This window comes from Cynara cardunculus (assembly GCF_001531365.2).
Source record: "Cynara cardunculus var. scolymus isolate 2C chromosome LG 1, CcrdV1, whole genome shotgun sequence".
Taxonomy (NCBI): Eukaryota; Viridiplantae; Streptophyta; class Magnoliopsida; order Asterales; family Asteraceae; genus Cynara; species Cynara cardunculus.
Window position 1 is genome coordinate 8,150,047 of NC_037528.1, and position 15,428 is coordinate 8,165,474.

The 15,428-nt window shown below is 32.2% G+C and overlaps 1 protein-coding gene across 1 annotated transcript; it reads left to right on the top strand.

The window, feature by feature from the left end:
* The first annotated feature begins 1,545 nt into the window (after nucleotides 1-1,545).
* LOC112511516 (phenylalanine ammonia-lyase-like) lies at nucleotides 1,546-4,773 on the top strand. The gene is made up of 2 exons (XM_025117164.1): nucleotides 1,546-1,937; nucleotides 2,813-4,773. The coding sequence occupies exons 1-2, from the start codon at nucleotides 1,546-1,548 to the stop codon at nucleotides 4,560-4,562; spliced, it is 2,142 nt and encodes a 713-aa protein (XP_024972932.1). The 3' UTR covers nucleotides 4,563-4,773.
* Nucleotides 4,774-15,428: the final 10,655 nt, after the last annotated feature.

Consider the following 15,428-nt stretch of genomic DNA (forward strand, 5'->3'; position numbering starts at 1 on the left):
TGACATTTGTGCAATCAATGCAACTCAATCTCAACCGTCCATTTTATTTAATTAATATGTAATTTCATAAAAGTTTTGATTATTTTCTAAAATAAAGTATTGATCATAATTAATGAACCATATTCATCTTCTATAAATATTCAAATCATAATAAATAAACTCTCATCATTTCCATAAATATCTCAATTTATTRGGTTGCATTGGTTGTACAAATGCAACGAGTTGTATTTGAAACAAACTCTCTCCCTCTCTCTCTCTCTCTATATATATATATATATGTTTTTTTGATTAAAATATAAATTAGGAGATATATATTGTATAATTAATATCTCTTCAGCACGACAAAGCTCGTTGAATTAATATAACAATCTTCATTGCGTTTTGATTGCATATTAGTAATTTATCTAAAAAATAATTGACAAATGAATATAAAATTAAAACGAAAATTTATAAATTCTGATATGTAGTTATTAGTCCGCATCTTCACAGACATGTCTATTTCACCAAACGTTATTGTGTGTATTTGTTTCTTATAAAAGTTTGAATCTTCTTGTTTTTTTATTAATATATGCTGGCTTTCAAGAAAAATTAAAACAAAAAATAATAATAAAAACGATATAAAAAGAAAACATAAGAAAATACGATGAAAAAAGAAGACGACTTCGCATAGCAAAAATGGAAAAGACTTGTTATAAGTTTTTTCAGTTTCACTCCATAATTGTTATTACTTTGTTAAATTAAACTACAAGGAAGTGAGTGGGAAATTTCATCCGCCATAAGAGAAATAGTCTTGGTGCTTATGCAGCCAACCAATCACATACTCGAATTCTTGAACTTTGACCACTAATTCCAACTATATATCTCTTATTATATGCCCTACCTATCTCAATTATATATATATATATATATATATATATACTTGAGATCATCAACTTATTTTTATAATATTTATATTTTATTATTTTATATTTGAAACTTCACAACAAAATATTGTAAATTTAATTTTTATATTGTTTTTTTTCTAAAAAAATTCAAAACTTTTTACTTTTATAATATTTTGTTTTAAAATTTCAAGTGTAAAAATGTAACATTATAAATTTCATGAAATCATGTTCATTCCTATTTATATATATAATATAAGAAAAAATGAAAATGGAAAACACCCACCAACTACCACTCTTGTTTACATTTGCAGCCGTTGAATAGGAAGATAAAGCCAACTACTTCTCTTGAGTTTCCTAATGTACCCACCTGTCCATCGTCATAATCTCCACCATTGATGAGTAATGAGATATAATGAAGGGACGTGATTAATCTTCAACCAACCCACCACCTTTCCACCACCACTTGCCTTCTCTTGTGCCTACCTACTAACATATCTCTTTAGAGTTTATACACCTCACTTTCCTTCTATATAAACCACAACCCTCAGCTACCCTCTACTCATCACCATTATTCAATCATCTCTCCCAATTCTCCTCCACCTATATATATATACATATACATACATACATACACACACACACACAAACACCACGATCACAAATGGAGAACAACAACGGGCACGTAAATGGAGTGGCCACCGATTTCTGCATTAATAAGGACCCATTGAACTGGGGTGTGGCAGCAGAGGCGATGACGGGGAGCCATCTTGATGAGGTGAAGAGAATGGTTGCGGAGTTCAGGAAGCCGGTGGTGAAGCTGGGAGGAGAGACTCTGACGGTGTCTCAGGTGGCTGGAATCGCGGCTGCCGGTGACAGTTCGGTGGTGAAAGTGGAGCTGTCGGAGGCGGCGAGGGCTGGGGTGAAGGCCAGTAGTGACTGGGTGATGGAGAGCATGAGCAAAGGAACTGATAGTTACGGTGTTACCACCGGCTTCGGAGCTACCTCTCACCGGCGGACGAAGCAAGGTGGGGCACTTCAGAAGGAGCTCATTAGGTAAAATCTTTAACTTCAATCCACTAAATATAATTGATTCCTACAAAATATTTAGAATTTCCAATAACTATATAAATGTTAATATTATTATTAAATTCCTCATAAGATTTCAATCTAAATTCTAAATTAATTTACTTTATTTTTAAATAAAAAGACATACAGTTTTTAAACCAAACGATTACCAATTTAAAAGTCAATAATGTTACCATTGTATCATCATGTGCTTGACTTGTATTATGAAAACTCTTGAATTATTATGGAAACGTTTGATCTTTTAAAGACATACGACTAGCTATTATCCTATACATATAGTATATGTGTTTTTATGCTATAATCTGCAAATCATATAAAAAAATATCTAAAAATTATAAATTATGAAAATCAGCTTCATATATTGGCACATGAATTAATGAAACGACAAATGTGACAAACTAAATCGGACAAATCACATGTGATTATACAAAAATGTAGGTGGGGTGAAAGAGTATTTTATAACTACTATGATAATGATAACCTATCCACTATAATAGTTTGTTGTTTTATTATGGAAAAAAAACATTATATATATAAAGTATTGCTGATCAGTAAAGGAATTGGGTTAGGTAGATGTAGATTGAGTGATATTCATAAATTATCATCATAAATAAATATAACATATAATGTGTGAAGCAACTAAAAATGCATGCATTAAATAAAAGGGGTGGTCACAATCAAACTTTTGAAGAAAGTATACATGAAAGTGACCATATATATATATATATATATATATATATATATATATATATATATATATATGGGTGAAAAATATATTTAACAAGGTGTATTTAAAACCAAACATAACATAACAAATAATCTAATTCGTATTTCTATTTCAGATTTTTGAACGCCGGAATCTTTGGCAACGGCACAGAATCATGCCACACCCTTCCACATTCAGCAACAAGAGCAGCCATGCTAGTAAGAATCAACACCCTCCTCCAGGGTTACTCCGGCATCCGTTTCGAGATCTTGGAGGCCATCACCAAGTTCCTCAACACCAACGTCACCCCTTGTTTACCTCTCCGTGGCACCATCACCGCCTCCGGCGACCTTGTTCCCTTGTCCTACATTGCCGGACTTCTCACCGGTCGTCCCAACTCCAAAGCTGTTGGTCCCAACGGAGAAATCCTCAATGCCGAAAAGGCCTTCAGCCTCGCCGGTGTCTCTGGTGGCTTCTTCGAGCTACAGCCTAAAGAAGGTCTAGCACTTGTGAATGGYACCGCCGTCGGATCTGGKATGGCYTCCATGGTCCTTTTYGAAGCCAATGTGCTKGCAYTGTTRTCGGAAGTCTTGTCSGCCATTTTTGCCGAGGTTATGCAAGGGAAGCCGGAGTTTACAGACCACTTAACACACAAATTGAAGCATCACCCAGGCCAGATCGAGGCTGCTGCGATAATGGAATACATTTTAGACGGAAGTGACTATGTTAAGGCAGCTCAGAAGCTCCATGAAATGGATCCTTTGCAGAAACCTAAGCAAGACCGATATGCTCTAAGGACCTCACCCCAATGGCTTGGGCCACATATTGAGGTTATCCGATCGTCAACGAAAATGATCGAAAGAGAGATCAACTCCGTCAACGATAACCCTTTGATCGACGTTGCCAGGAACAAGGCCTTACACGGAGGAAACTTCCAAGGAACTCCCATCGGAGTTTCCATGGACAACACACGTTTAGCAATTGCCTCCATCGGAAAACTCATGTTTGCTCAATTTTCAGAGCTCGTAAACGACTTCTACAACAATGGGTTACCTTCAAATCTTTCCGGCGGACGGAACCCCAGCTTGGATTACGGGTTCAAAGGAGCAGAAATCGCCATGGCTTCTTACTGTTCCGAACTCCAGTTTCTTGCCAATCCGGTGACTAACCATGTTCAAAGTGCCGAACAACACAACCAAGATGTGAACTCTTTGGGATTGATTTCAGCAAGAAAAACATCCGAAGCCGTTGAAATCTTGAAGCTCATGTCAACTTCATTCTTGGTGGCTCTATGCCAATCCATCGACTTGAGATATTTGGAAGAAAACATGAGATCCACAGTAAAGAACACCGTGAGCCAAGTAGCCAAAAAGGTCCTAACCATGGGAGTGAACGGCGAGCTCCACCCCTCTAGGTTCTGCGAAAAGGACTTACTTCGAGTAGTCGATAGAGAGTACGTCTTTGCATACATCGACGACCCTTGCAGCGCCACTTATCCTTTGATGCAGAAGCTCCGACAAGTTCTGGTCGATCACGCCTTAAACAACGGCGAAACCGAGAAGAATACCAGCACCTCAATCTTCCAAAAGATCGGTGCTTTTGAAGACGAACTGAAAGCCATCTTGCCCAAAGAAGTCGAAGGTGTTAGAACTTCTTACGAAGATGGTACATTGGCAATCCCAAACAGGATCAAAGCTTGCAGATCATACCCATTATACAGGTTTGTTAGGGAAGAGCTTGGAACTGGATTCTTGACAGGTGAGAAGGTGACTTCACCAGGGGAGGAGTTTGATAAGGTGTTTACAGCAATGTGCAAAGGCCAAATCATCGATCCATTGCTGGAATGTGTTGAGGGCTGGAATGGTGTTCCTCTTCCAATCTCTTAGAATCTGCAATCCTGCAATTTCAAACCTTCTTTTTTCTATTTTTGGTTAAATTTAGGGCTCAAACTTGTACTTTTTCTGTTATTAACGAGTCATCAAAGACTTTTGTTGTGTTATACGTATTCCATTGTCATGAATTTATGATCATAAAGACCACCCTTATGTAAGACTGTGACATATCAATACAATACAAGCATATTTGGATGCACTTGTCATATTGTGAGTTTAAGATACATTCCCAAGTGGAAAATATATCATTGATGAGATATAATATAAGCTATATATATATATATATATATATGTGTGTGTGTGTGTGTTTTAAGTATTATAAAATGAGATGACAGTAATTAATGAACGATAAACGGAAATCATATAATTAGAACATGAAAAATATACAACTGCAATGGTTATTGATGGCAAAGGAGAACGATCTTTGTACGAGAACAAATGAAAAGGGTGAACCACACATTTAATTTAGAATTAATGAGACAAGTACATACTCTTTCGTTAGTGAAATTAAATATCGATTCAAAAAATAATAATGACGTCTAACTAACAGTTATTTCAAACAATTTTTTTGAAGTTAATTTCATCATTTTAAAGAGGCATGAACTCGGGACCAAATATGCCCCGATCCACCTTGCCATACAACATGACTTACATGATCGATGAAGATTATACTATTATTGTACCGGTATGATATGAGTGTTTTTAAACTTAACGTAAAATCTTTTTTTCCTGTACCATTAAATTCTAATATTTTGTAAATAAAAGTGATTTTCTTACATACCCTCTTCTTATTTACTTAATATTTTAATGGTTTTTAAAAACTTTGCAAATCATGTTGTAACCTTATATTATATTTTATGTAAATATTGTTTCATAAATATGTTTGTAATCATCTTCAAACTTGTAAAAGGTGTATAACATGATTTTTTATTATAATGTTTAAAAGTAACTTTTGGAGTCAATTTCGTGAACGTGACATCAATTATATCAACTACCTATCACCACATAGATTCTTATGCGGGATATGGGCATCCTGAACCGATATTAATACTAGACGATTAAAAAATAAAATACATAAATATTTAACAACTTGATCAAGGGGTATTTGGTTTGCAGATTCTATAAAAATCTGATTGAATTGGAATGTTGAATTTTATTGACCAAATTTTATTTTTCGCTTGGTTCATTCTTTTTTACAAAAGAAATATTCAAAATCTTACGAATTCCACAAATAAAAGAATTTAATATTCCTTAACAACTACATGGTATTTTGATTGAATGAAATTATCTATTTTGATAATATCAAATATGTCTTTAACCCAATATACCTCAATCTCATAGAACCCAATATGACCACCACCGACCACCGTCGATCTGAATCACCGCCTTCTGAACCACCACCGACTATCACTATCTGAACCACTGTTGACCACCACCACCGACTATCATTGATCTGAAGTGCCGACCACCACCACCGCCGACCATCGATCTGAACCACCACCGACACCACCGATCTGAACCACTACCGACCACCTCCGATCTGAACCACCGCCGACCACTACTGATCTAAACCACCGCCGATATAAACCACTGTCGATCTGAACCATCGCCAATCACTGCCATCTGAACCACCATGGACCACCACCATCGATTTGAACCACTATCAATCTGAACCACCGGCGATCACGGTCGATATGAACCACCACTGATCTGATTTACCGTCAATCTGAACCACCATGGACCACCACTAATCTAAACGAACATAAGCTCTTATCTTCATATTTGTCACTCCTTACTTTAATTTTGGAAAAGCAAAGTTTGATCTATGAGACCCCATAACCATCCACCTCGTCCCAATATTTTAAACCAGAAGAGAGACTTCAAGAAATGGCCATTGTCGACCATCGCCATCTGAACCACCATGGACCAACATCGATCTGAACCACCGCCAACTACTACCGATCTGAATCACCGCCGACTATCACTGATCTGATCAACCACCGATTTGATCCATTGCCGATCTGAACCACCGTCGATTTGAACCACACCCGACCATCACCACCTGAAGCATCAGGACCACCGTCGATCTGAACTACTGCTGACCACCGGTGACTACCACCGATCTGAATCATCGCCAACCACCAACAATTTAAACAACCATTGACCACCTCCATTTGGACCACCGTGGACCACCATTGATCTGAACCACTATGAATCACTACCGATTTGAACCACCGTGGACCACCATTGATCTGAACCACCGCTGACCATCCTTGATTTAGTAACATCGTTTGGTTTATGGTTATATTTGGTTTGTGTATTTTATATTGTTTTACATATTAAATAATTATTTTATTAAAGTATTTTTAGTTTAAAAAAAAAAAATCAAAAGAGGGCATTTTCGTCATTTACCAATATTTCATTTCAATTCTAAAGCTACATTATGTGAAACTAACAAACAGATTTCAATTTCTTAACAAATTTCATTCCAATGTTTGTCAACCAAATAGATGGTCAAACCTGATAACATTCTATTCCAATTTCTTTCAAGTCAAATTTCTTTAACATATTTCATTCTATCCAAAAACATTATGCGAATGAAACCCAGATTTGGAGTAGGTTAACAATGATTTAAAAGGTACACTAAGGCGGTTGCAATCTCCAAGGGATCATCCCCCTTTCATTACGGATTATAATAAGCCTAAATCATATTACCATCATTCGATTATCAACTGCATTTTGCTTGTTACTTTTGTATTGTATTTCTTTACTTTTGGGGGTGCATCTTTCTTTTTGTAGGGTGTTTTCGTAATTCTTCAATTAGAAGATTTTTTTTAATTAATCTGAATATCCAACTCGTTATGCAAGCCGACTTATCTCATGACGACCACCTGTTTTTGCGGGTTGCCCGGAGTTACAACATTTGAACCTCCATAACCACAAGAGGATTTTTATTCTTCCTTGGGTTTGAACTTGAGACCTCCAACACCCATGTCTTTTTCATTGGTTTTATTTTTGTTTAATTATTTATTAGTAAAGGTTTTTTTTTACTAATTACTTAATGGTTAGGTTTGTTCCTAACATTTTATAGGTACCAAATGAGATGTAAAAGTGGATTTTGATAAGTTGAATGTTCAGAGCAACAATCTATATAATCAATATAGATCAGTTGGATTTCCATCTCACCTCATATTAATCTTTTTTATCACCATTTTAAACATTTAGGCTAAAAAATGTCATTTTGAAACCATCAATCTTAAAATAAAAAACCCATGTTGGTTACAGCTTGATAGTTGGTACCTTATTCTTGTTTTAGAGATAAAAGAGTAATCATGATTTATGTACTCAATATTAGCTAGTAATAAAGAGTCAATAATGTTTGAAAAGTTAAGGGTATTTTTACAATCCTAAATATAAATATAAGTTGGACCGTCTCATATAGTCAATATCTTTTTTCTTCAAAAGATAGAATTTTTATTAATTAATACAAGAAATTTACTCTATTCTAATAAAAAAGTAGAATTCATGTGAATGAAAATAGACAAAAGAGTCCATATGATGGGAGATATATGATGAAAAATACATCAATGTTTTCTAGAAAAATAGTTTATACTTTGGTACTAGATAAAAAACTTAGAAAAATAATAAACTACACTATAAATTAACGATCAATTAATTTTTTTACATTTTTTCTTTTCCAATTTAATTAATTAATATATGTTTGGTAGAGTTGTTTACGGGCATAATGACTCATTAGAAAAGCGGGATTGGATTACCATTTTTGAAAAAATAGGTTGACTCGAACTGATTTGTTAAAATTAATGGGTGGACATGAGCGATTAGATTGTTTAGACAGGCCCGTCCGACCCATTAGTGTTTTTATAATAATTAATTTTTAAAACTAAAATTTAAAAAATAAAATTGCAAATTCTCGTTACTTATCAATTCCCACTTACTTATGATGATAATAACATTCTTTAAAAATCTAAAAATTTAAAACATAATCACCTTGATTGATAAATTCCTTATTTATCTCATTTGGCGATTTCCTTTATCAATACTCCATATTTTTTTTCCAAATTATGTCAATTGTTATTTATTTACGTCTAATTTTAAGTTGAAATAAATGTTATGCTTTGAATTATTTAACATAACTTGTGAATTGTGATACATGTTTTTGTTTTCTTATAAATATAAAAAGATCTTTAGGCCCACTAGCCTGTGGGCAAGTCCTACTCATTTATAAGGCGGGTAATGGGTATGGACAAGTTTTCAAGCCCATGTAAAAAAGGTTCAGATTAGACAAGTATTTATGAAGGGTTTTGCTAGTCTTCTCGAGATCAGAAAAAATGTTTCGTTGATTGCAGAGCTTAGCGAGTGCATTCATACAAACCCGTTGGACAAGAAAAAAAATATGTTAGACTGAACTCAGACCCTAACCAAACTCGCAAATGATCAACTCTAATGTTTGAGTCCTTTATATAATATTAGATATATTTTTAATTTTGGGTTCTATTAAATAATAAAAAATATTTTGATTATTTTATTTATTAAATTTTTAACTAATATTATATACTAATAACATTTAAGCTCTTATTTATTGTGTTTCGTATATACATACACGACCAAGACCAACCCTCCCTTGATACGGACCTGTTGTTGATTGTTTTTAGGTGGTTATTTGATCACGTAACTGCATAATTATTTAATTAACTAAGAGACCGTTTATTAAACGTTTACTCGGGTAAGTGGACATCAAGTTACATTACCTTACCGGATGAATATGTTAAAAACCAAAAATCTTACCCGGTAAGAGCGAGAAAATGACCAAGAGTCTTACCCGGTAAGTGAGGACAACAACTCTTACTATGGTAAGCGCTTACCGGGTAAATTTTTGCATATGATACCGTTTTGGTGGACTAAAATCTTACCTGATAAGTAAATAATAGTCTTAAATTTTACCGATAAACGTCTATTGGGTAAGTGTTTGATAAACGACCATAATTTACCTATCCCTATTTATTTGCCACTTGGGTACAATACAAATTCTAGTTAATTATTAAATAGTATCAGATGATTGAAAATGATATTCGTTTCAAAAGTTACTAAGGGTGTTTGCTTAGAGGTATTAATCAGTAATCAATAAAAATAAAAAAATATTGTTTGGTTTTAAATATATAAATCCAAATTTTCATTTCATGTTAAACTTGGGGGATGAAAAGTCATTCCAATTTACATTCCCCAACATCATTTTAAAGGCATTTCAACCCACGATTAAAAACATTAAGGGGGTGTTTGTTTACTTATCAAGAGAAAGCCCTTTGGCTTGTTTCGTAATTTTGTTGACCTTTGAATCAGTAAATTCTCTTCTGTATCATTTCTCTTTCTGGCCACAACTATACCATTCAGAGACGTCGCTTTTCCAAGTTTACCTTCTCTCTACTTTATTCAAATTCTTCCTACCAACGTGTTCGCTATTGATCCACGATTACTCTCATATGCTCAACATTGTTCGATTTCTTTATAGCAACAAAATATCGAAGGGTGACAACTGTCTATTGAACGAACATCTCCTTTACAAGGTTAGAATCTGGCCTCAGATGCTCTTTTTTGTTGTGGACTTCATATTTGGTTTCTTTTACTCCACTTATGTGTTCAGTTTCTTTATAACACTTCTTTACATTCAATAAAAGTCTTCAACGAGAGATTTGGGATTGACTTCTTAAATTCTAAAGACGATCAACAAATGACGCTTATAATTAATCCACTTTGCTATTACATAAGTGTGAAATGGTTGTTTGACAACCAATGTTTTCTTACCTCAAAATTAAATAGATGCATCCTTATTTTTGTTCTTCATTTAATTTGATATGCATCAAGTTTGTAGCTATGTTGATTCTACAAAGTTGCATTTGCTCTTTGATTTGGTTGAATATTTGCTTTTGTCATCAATGATAGACTTCCACTTAGGGGCCGATTATTAAACACTTACCCGGTAAGTGATTACAGGGTAATTTTCCTTACCGGATAAAATGACAAGGGTTAAAAACTTTCCCGGTAAGAGCAATGATAAAGATGGAGAGTCTTTTTTTGTCGCTTTTTTATTCCAAATTCAGTTAATTTTGATTTTGAAATTTGTACTTGTTGTTGATGAGGCGTTTTGACTTGTAGTTATGATTATAGTCAACGAACGCCTTCATTTCATGTTAGATTATATTATGTATGCTAGATTTTATATGCATGTCCTTGCTTTCATGAATGCCAAAACTTTTGGGACAAATTTTAAGCAAGAGAGCCATCAAGTTAATGTGATAAGTACTGTGTCCGGGTAAATAAAGTCTTTTAGTATTCTGTTATGTCGGTTTTTGTTTTCAAGAGATAGAGCCATCAAGTCAATGTGATAAGTACTGTGTCCGGGTAAATAAGTCTTTTAGTGTTCTCTTATGTCGGTTTTTGTTTTCAAATATTTTTTGGTCAATCATAGAGATAGGTGCTTAAATTATATACTGGAGTCATTAGATGGCAGTTCAACGTCTTACGGCTAGTTGGAGTGCTGCTTATGAATCTTTGATAGCGATACGTATATTAAATATACTGTATAAATTTACTATTTGTTGATATTTGTTTATTTTCCCTTTGTAGTGAGGGTTTGATTTGCTGTGTGGGAAGAGATTTCACATAAATGAAGTTCGAGTCTAGAAACTCTTTGTGGTCAATGTATTTTAATCATATTAGATTATGTTTCAAATAGGTTGAATTGTATAGTATAGTTTGCATATACATGGGTTTTGTGAGTTGCACATTGAGGGTGAAAATGATGACTTGTTATTATTCAAGCCGTCTATTCAGAACAAATACCAAACAACCATATTTCATTCTACACAATATTATACAGAGCCTCTCAATTGTTCTGACATGTTGGTCCCAAACGGATCTACAAGAGTTGTAAAGGTAACAGTTTGTAGGAGGGGGGGTGAATACAGACACACGATTTTCACTTTTTAAATTCGTTTGTTGATAAAAGAATATCAATATGAATTTACAGATTGTTACAGAAGAAGATAATGTTAAGACCTAACCTAAACAATCTTAGAAACCCACAAATTGCACAAAAGATAAGAACAAGAGAGAAAAGAGTTAGTATGAGAAGAATGTGCTTGCAGAGAAGAGGAGTTTTCTTAACTATTTATACTCATTGCATTTAATGTAAGTCAGAAGGTACAAGCCATGTGACAAGCTTCTAGTGGAAGCTTGTCCTCTGTCTTCAGATCTGCAGGCTTTGAGCCGCATATGAACAATTGTCTTTCACAATGTTGGTAAACACGTTTAGAGACAATAAAGTAACTCTGTGCGTGTACTTTTCTGTGTGAGGTATGAGTTTGTCATTGTGCAAGAGGATAAGACAAAAACTAATCTTGTAGAGCAAGATTCATTTGATCGCTAACACTGATTCATCTCTAAAGGTTCTTCAGTGTTCGTTGAATATATTTCACACTTCATTTAGACACTCTTGTTATCACTGAATCCACTTCAGATCACAAACAATTGTCTCTATCTTCAACTTCTTCGACATCGTTGAAGGTCCCTTTGGTGTGACTTTTGTCTTTGAGAAGTTTATAATACATGTTCAGTGATAACTTGAAAAGACTCAGAAATAATCGCTAAAACTGAACAGAAGTAGAACAAGCATATTTCACTAGGTATGGAGAGTAATCATCATCAAATCACCGAGAAAGTTTGGGTTAACACAGGGCCGTCCCTGGGGGAGGGCGACACGGGCGCACGCCCAGGGCCCAAAAATATCAGGGGCCCAAATTTTTTCCTTAAAAAAATACAATAGTAGTCTAAAAGAATTTAATGAAATAAAAAAACCCAAAAAGTTGTAACACATAATAAGAAGCAAAAAAAAAATTAATACATAATACAAGATCAAAAATATATCAACTAATTATATTAGAGAAGAAAATAAAAAAATTAATTGGTCATTCATTATATGCTACTGTTTATTATCCCTCTAATTTTTTTATCTTCAACAAGGTCCAATGATATTGGTTATTGTTATCTCTATGTGATTGACTGTTTTCATGCTTCAACAATTAGACATTAAGATCATGTGTTTGTTATTGCTATATATTTTTGTTGGATATTTTTATCAATTTCTGCTTCTATTGACTATTGCTTTTTGGTTATGTTGTTCTAATTGTTTTTGTTGACTATTGTTATTTATTTTTGCTTTTACATAAAATATTTTACTATTGTTTGACAATCAATCTATTGTTCTTATAATTTATGACGTGTTTCATAGTTTTGTGATTAATCAATAATTTTTTTCTACTGATGTATTTAGTAATGTCTCTTATATATGTCATGTTCCATAAATTTTTAATCTTAACATCTTATTTTAGTTGAGCAAAAAAAGAAGAAAAATAAAATTTAAATATTTTCATCAATTGTTTGACTTATATATCTTTCATTGGGACTCCATCGTACTACAAAATTCTATTTAAGTACTCAAACAATCATTTGTTGAGATTGCATATTATATGTTTAATTCATTATTTATTCTTATTAGATCTCAATGAATCATCTTTTCTTTCATATTCTTATTGATCATCATTTGTCTAATTGTCTAGAAAACTTTGATAATCTTCTTTATTTTTATTTCCAATATAATTAATTGATTTGTTTTTGGGTCCTTATTATCTACTAAATTCTTTTTGCCTCTTATTATATGCTACAATTTTTTGGGTTTCTTTAATTTATTAAATTATTTTATACTACTATTGTATTTTAAGGGAAAATTTTGGGCCCTGGGCGTGCGCTTGTGCCACCCTTCCCCAGGGACGGCCCTGTGAAAAACTTTTCAACCAAGAATCTTTTCAATATACACAAACAGATTGATCTATATAGACAACTTTATTCATATAAAACTTAAATGAAATACCGAATCCGTTAGTTGTCTTTAACAAATGGGTCTGGGAAGTAAAAAAAGAAGTTTTTATTAGATATAGAAGTTTATGTAAAATATATACATCATCGGTTACATCAACTAATAATGTTAACTTGTAATTTTTTAAATATTAATAAAATGTCTTGTTCCCCGATGATAACAGGTTGAAAGGTTCAAAATATCATTAGATCTATAACTTTTACCCAATGTTTTATTTCTAGACTTTAAAATAAATATTTTTAAGATTCAGTATTTTACATAGAATATATTCGAAAGATAGTTTTGGTACAATGTTATCTTTCTCAAATGATGAAAAAAGATTGTGAGGGAAACGCATTACACGTTGAGTACCATAGACATCTATAGAGTCCATCAAATGGTCCCAAAAGGTTTAAATGTCTTGCTACTGAGCCGACTTATTAACTCTTTGAGTGATGGATCTCTTGTTTGTAATAGAAAACTGTTTAGAGTCTGTAAAGTACATTCGCATTAACTTTTAGAGATGCCATTCGATGTTTTAAAACCAATTTTATAACAAAAATCTAAATTATGTATTCACTTTTTAGAATTTGATTTCTAATAATTTTGTGAAAAAAAAACAAAGTTTTAAAAGGTGAAAAGACCAAATTAAAGATTTTAGTGAAACAAAAGGGACATGATTTTAAATTGCTCTAAAAGTCTTCATAATTAAATAAATTAGAAAAAGATACTCGAAATCTGTTATTTTAATACTAGTTTTATTTTAATTTTCTTATTATTTACTTATTTGATAAAGATCTTGTTGATAGTAATTAAATGTATAAATGCATAAATAAACCAAAATTGATAATCTAAAAAAAAGGTAAAAAACTCTCGAATATGAAATTCTAAAAAACTGGAAAATCTAGAAAATGAATCTAAAAACCGGAATACTCTTCTAAAATACTGGAATTCAGCTAAAAACATATATGTTTGTATTTTCAATTTTACGACTTTTTAAAACATGTTCAAGCCATATATTTTTATGCTTTCACAGATGTGAACAATAACCAAAAATAAATAATTTTCATTCTATTAAACATAAAATATATATTTTGTAAGAGGGAAATAAAAAGCAAATAACAAGTCTTTAATTAAATAAAATAATGAAAATATTATAAAATAAAAAATTTAATGACATATATAATATTAAAATAAAATAAAAAATGAAAGAGAGTCTTACCCATATGTATAACGTTTTGTAGAAATGAATAAATTTAGGAGTTTTGGATGAAAAGATGGTTGTGCAACACCTCATGAAACGTGTCTTCTCATGTGCTTCCGGTCCGGACTAACACTTATCACAGGGACACTCCATTATAATATTAAAATAGTTATTTTATTAAATAAAATATATTTTTTAAATATTTATTTTAAAGTTTAGAGAATCCAGCAAAAAAAAAAAACATCTCCAAAATTATCAAAATCTCTATTTTTTTGATTTTGAAAAATCCATTAAAAATGTTGTAACATTATTTTCAACAGATTTTTTAATTTTTTTTAAAATATGGAATTGAATTTATAAATTTATAAAATAAAAATATTTTTAATTTTAAAATTTTTATTTTNTTTTTTTTAAAATATGGAATTGAATTTATAAATTTATAAAATAAAAATATTTTTAATTTTAAAATTTTTATTTTGAAAATATTGATTATATTATTAAAATATTTTATTTATCTAAAAAAATATTATTTGTCTATTTAAATATTTATTTTCAAAATCTTTTGTTGGTGAAAATATATTTCAAAAAAAATCCTCTCACATTGTAATAACTTTTGAGACATTCTCTGAAAGTTCAAAGGGTTTTAAAATATTTGTTGGAAAAAAAATATACATAAAATTACCAAAATCTCTAACAAGTTTTTTAAACGGATTCAAAAAAACCAACG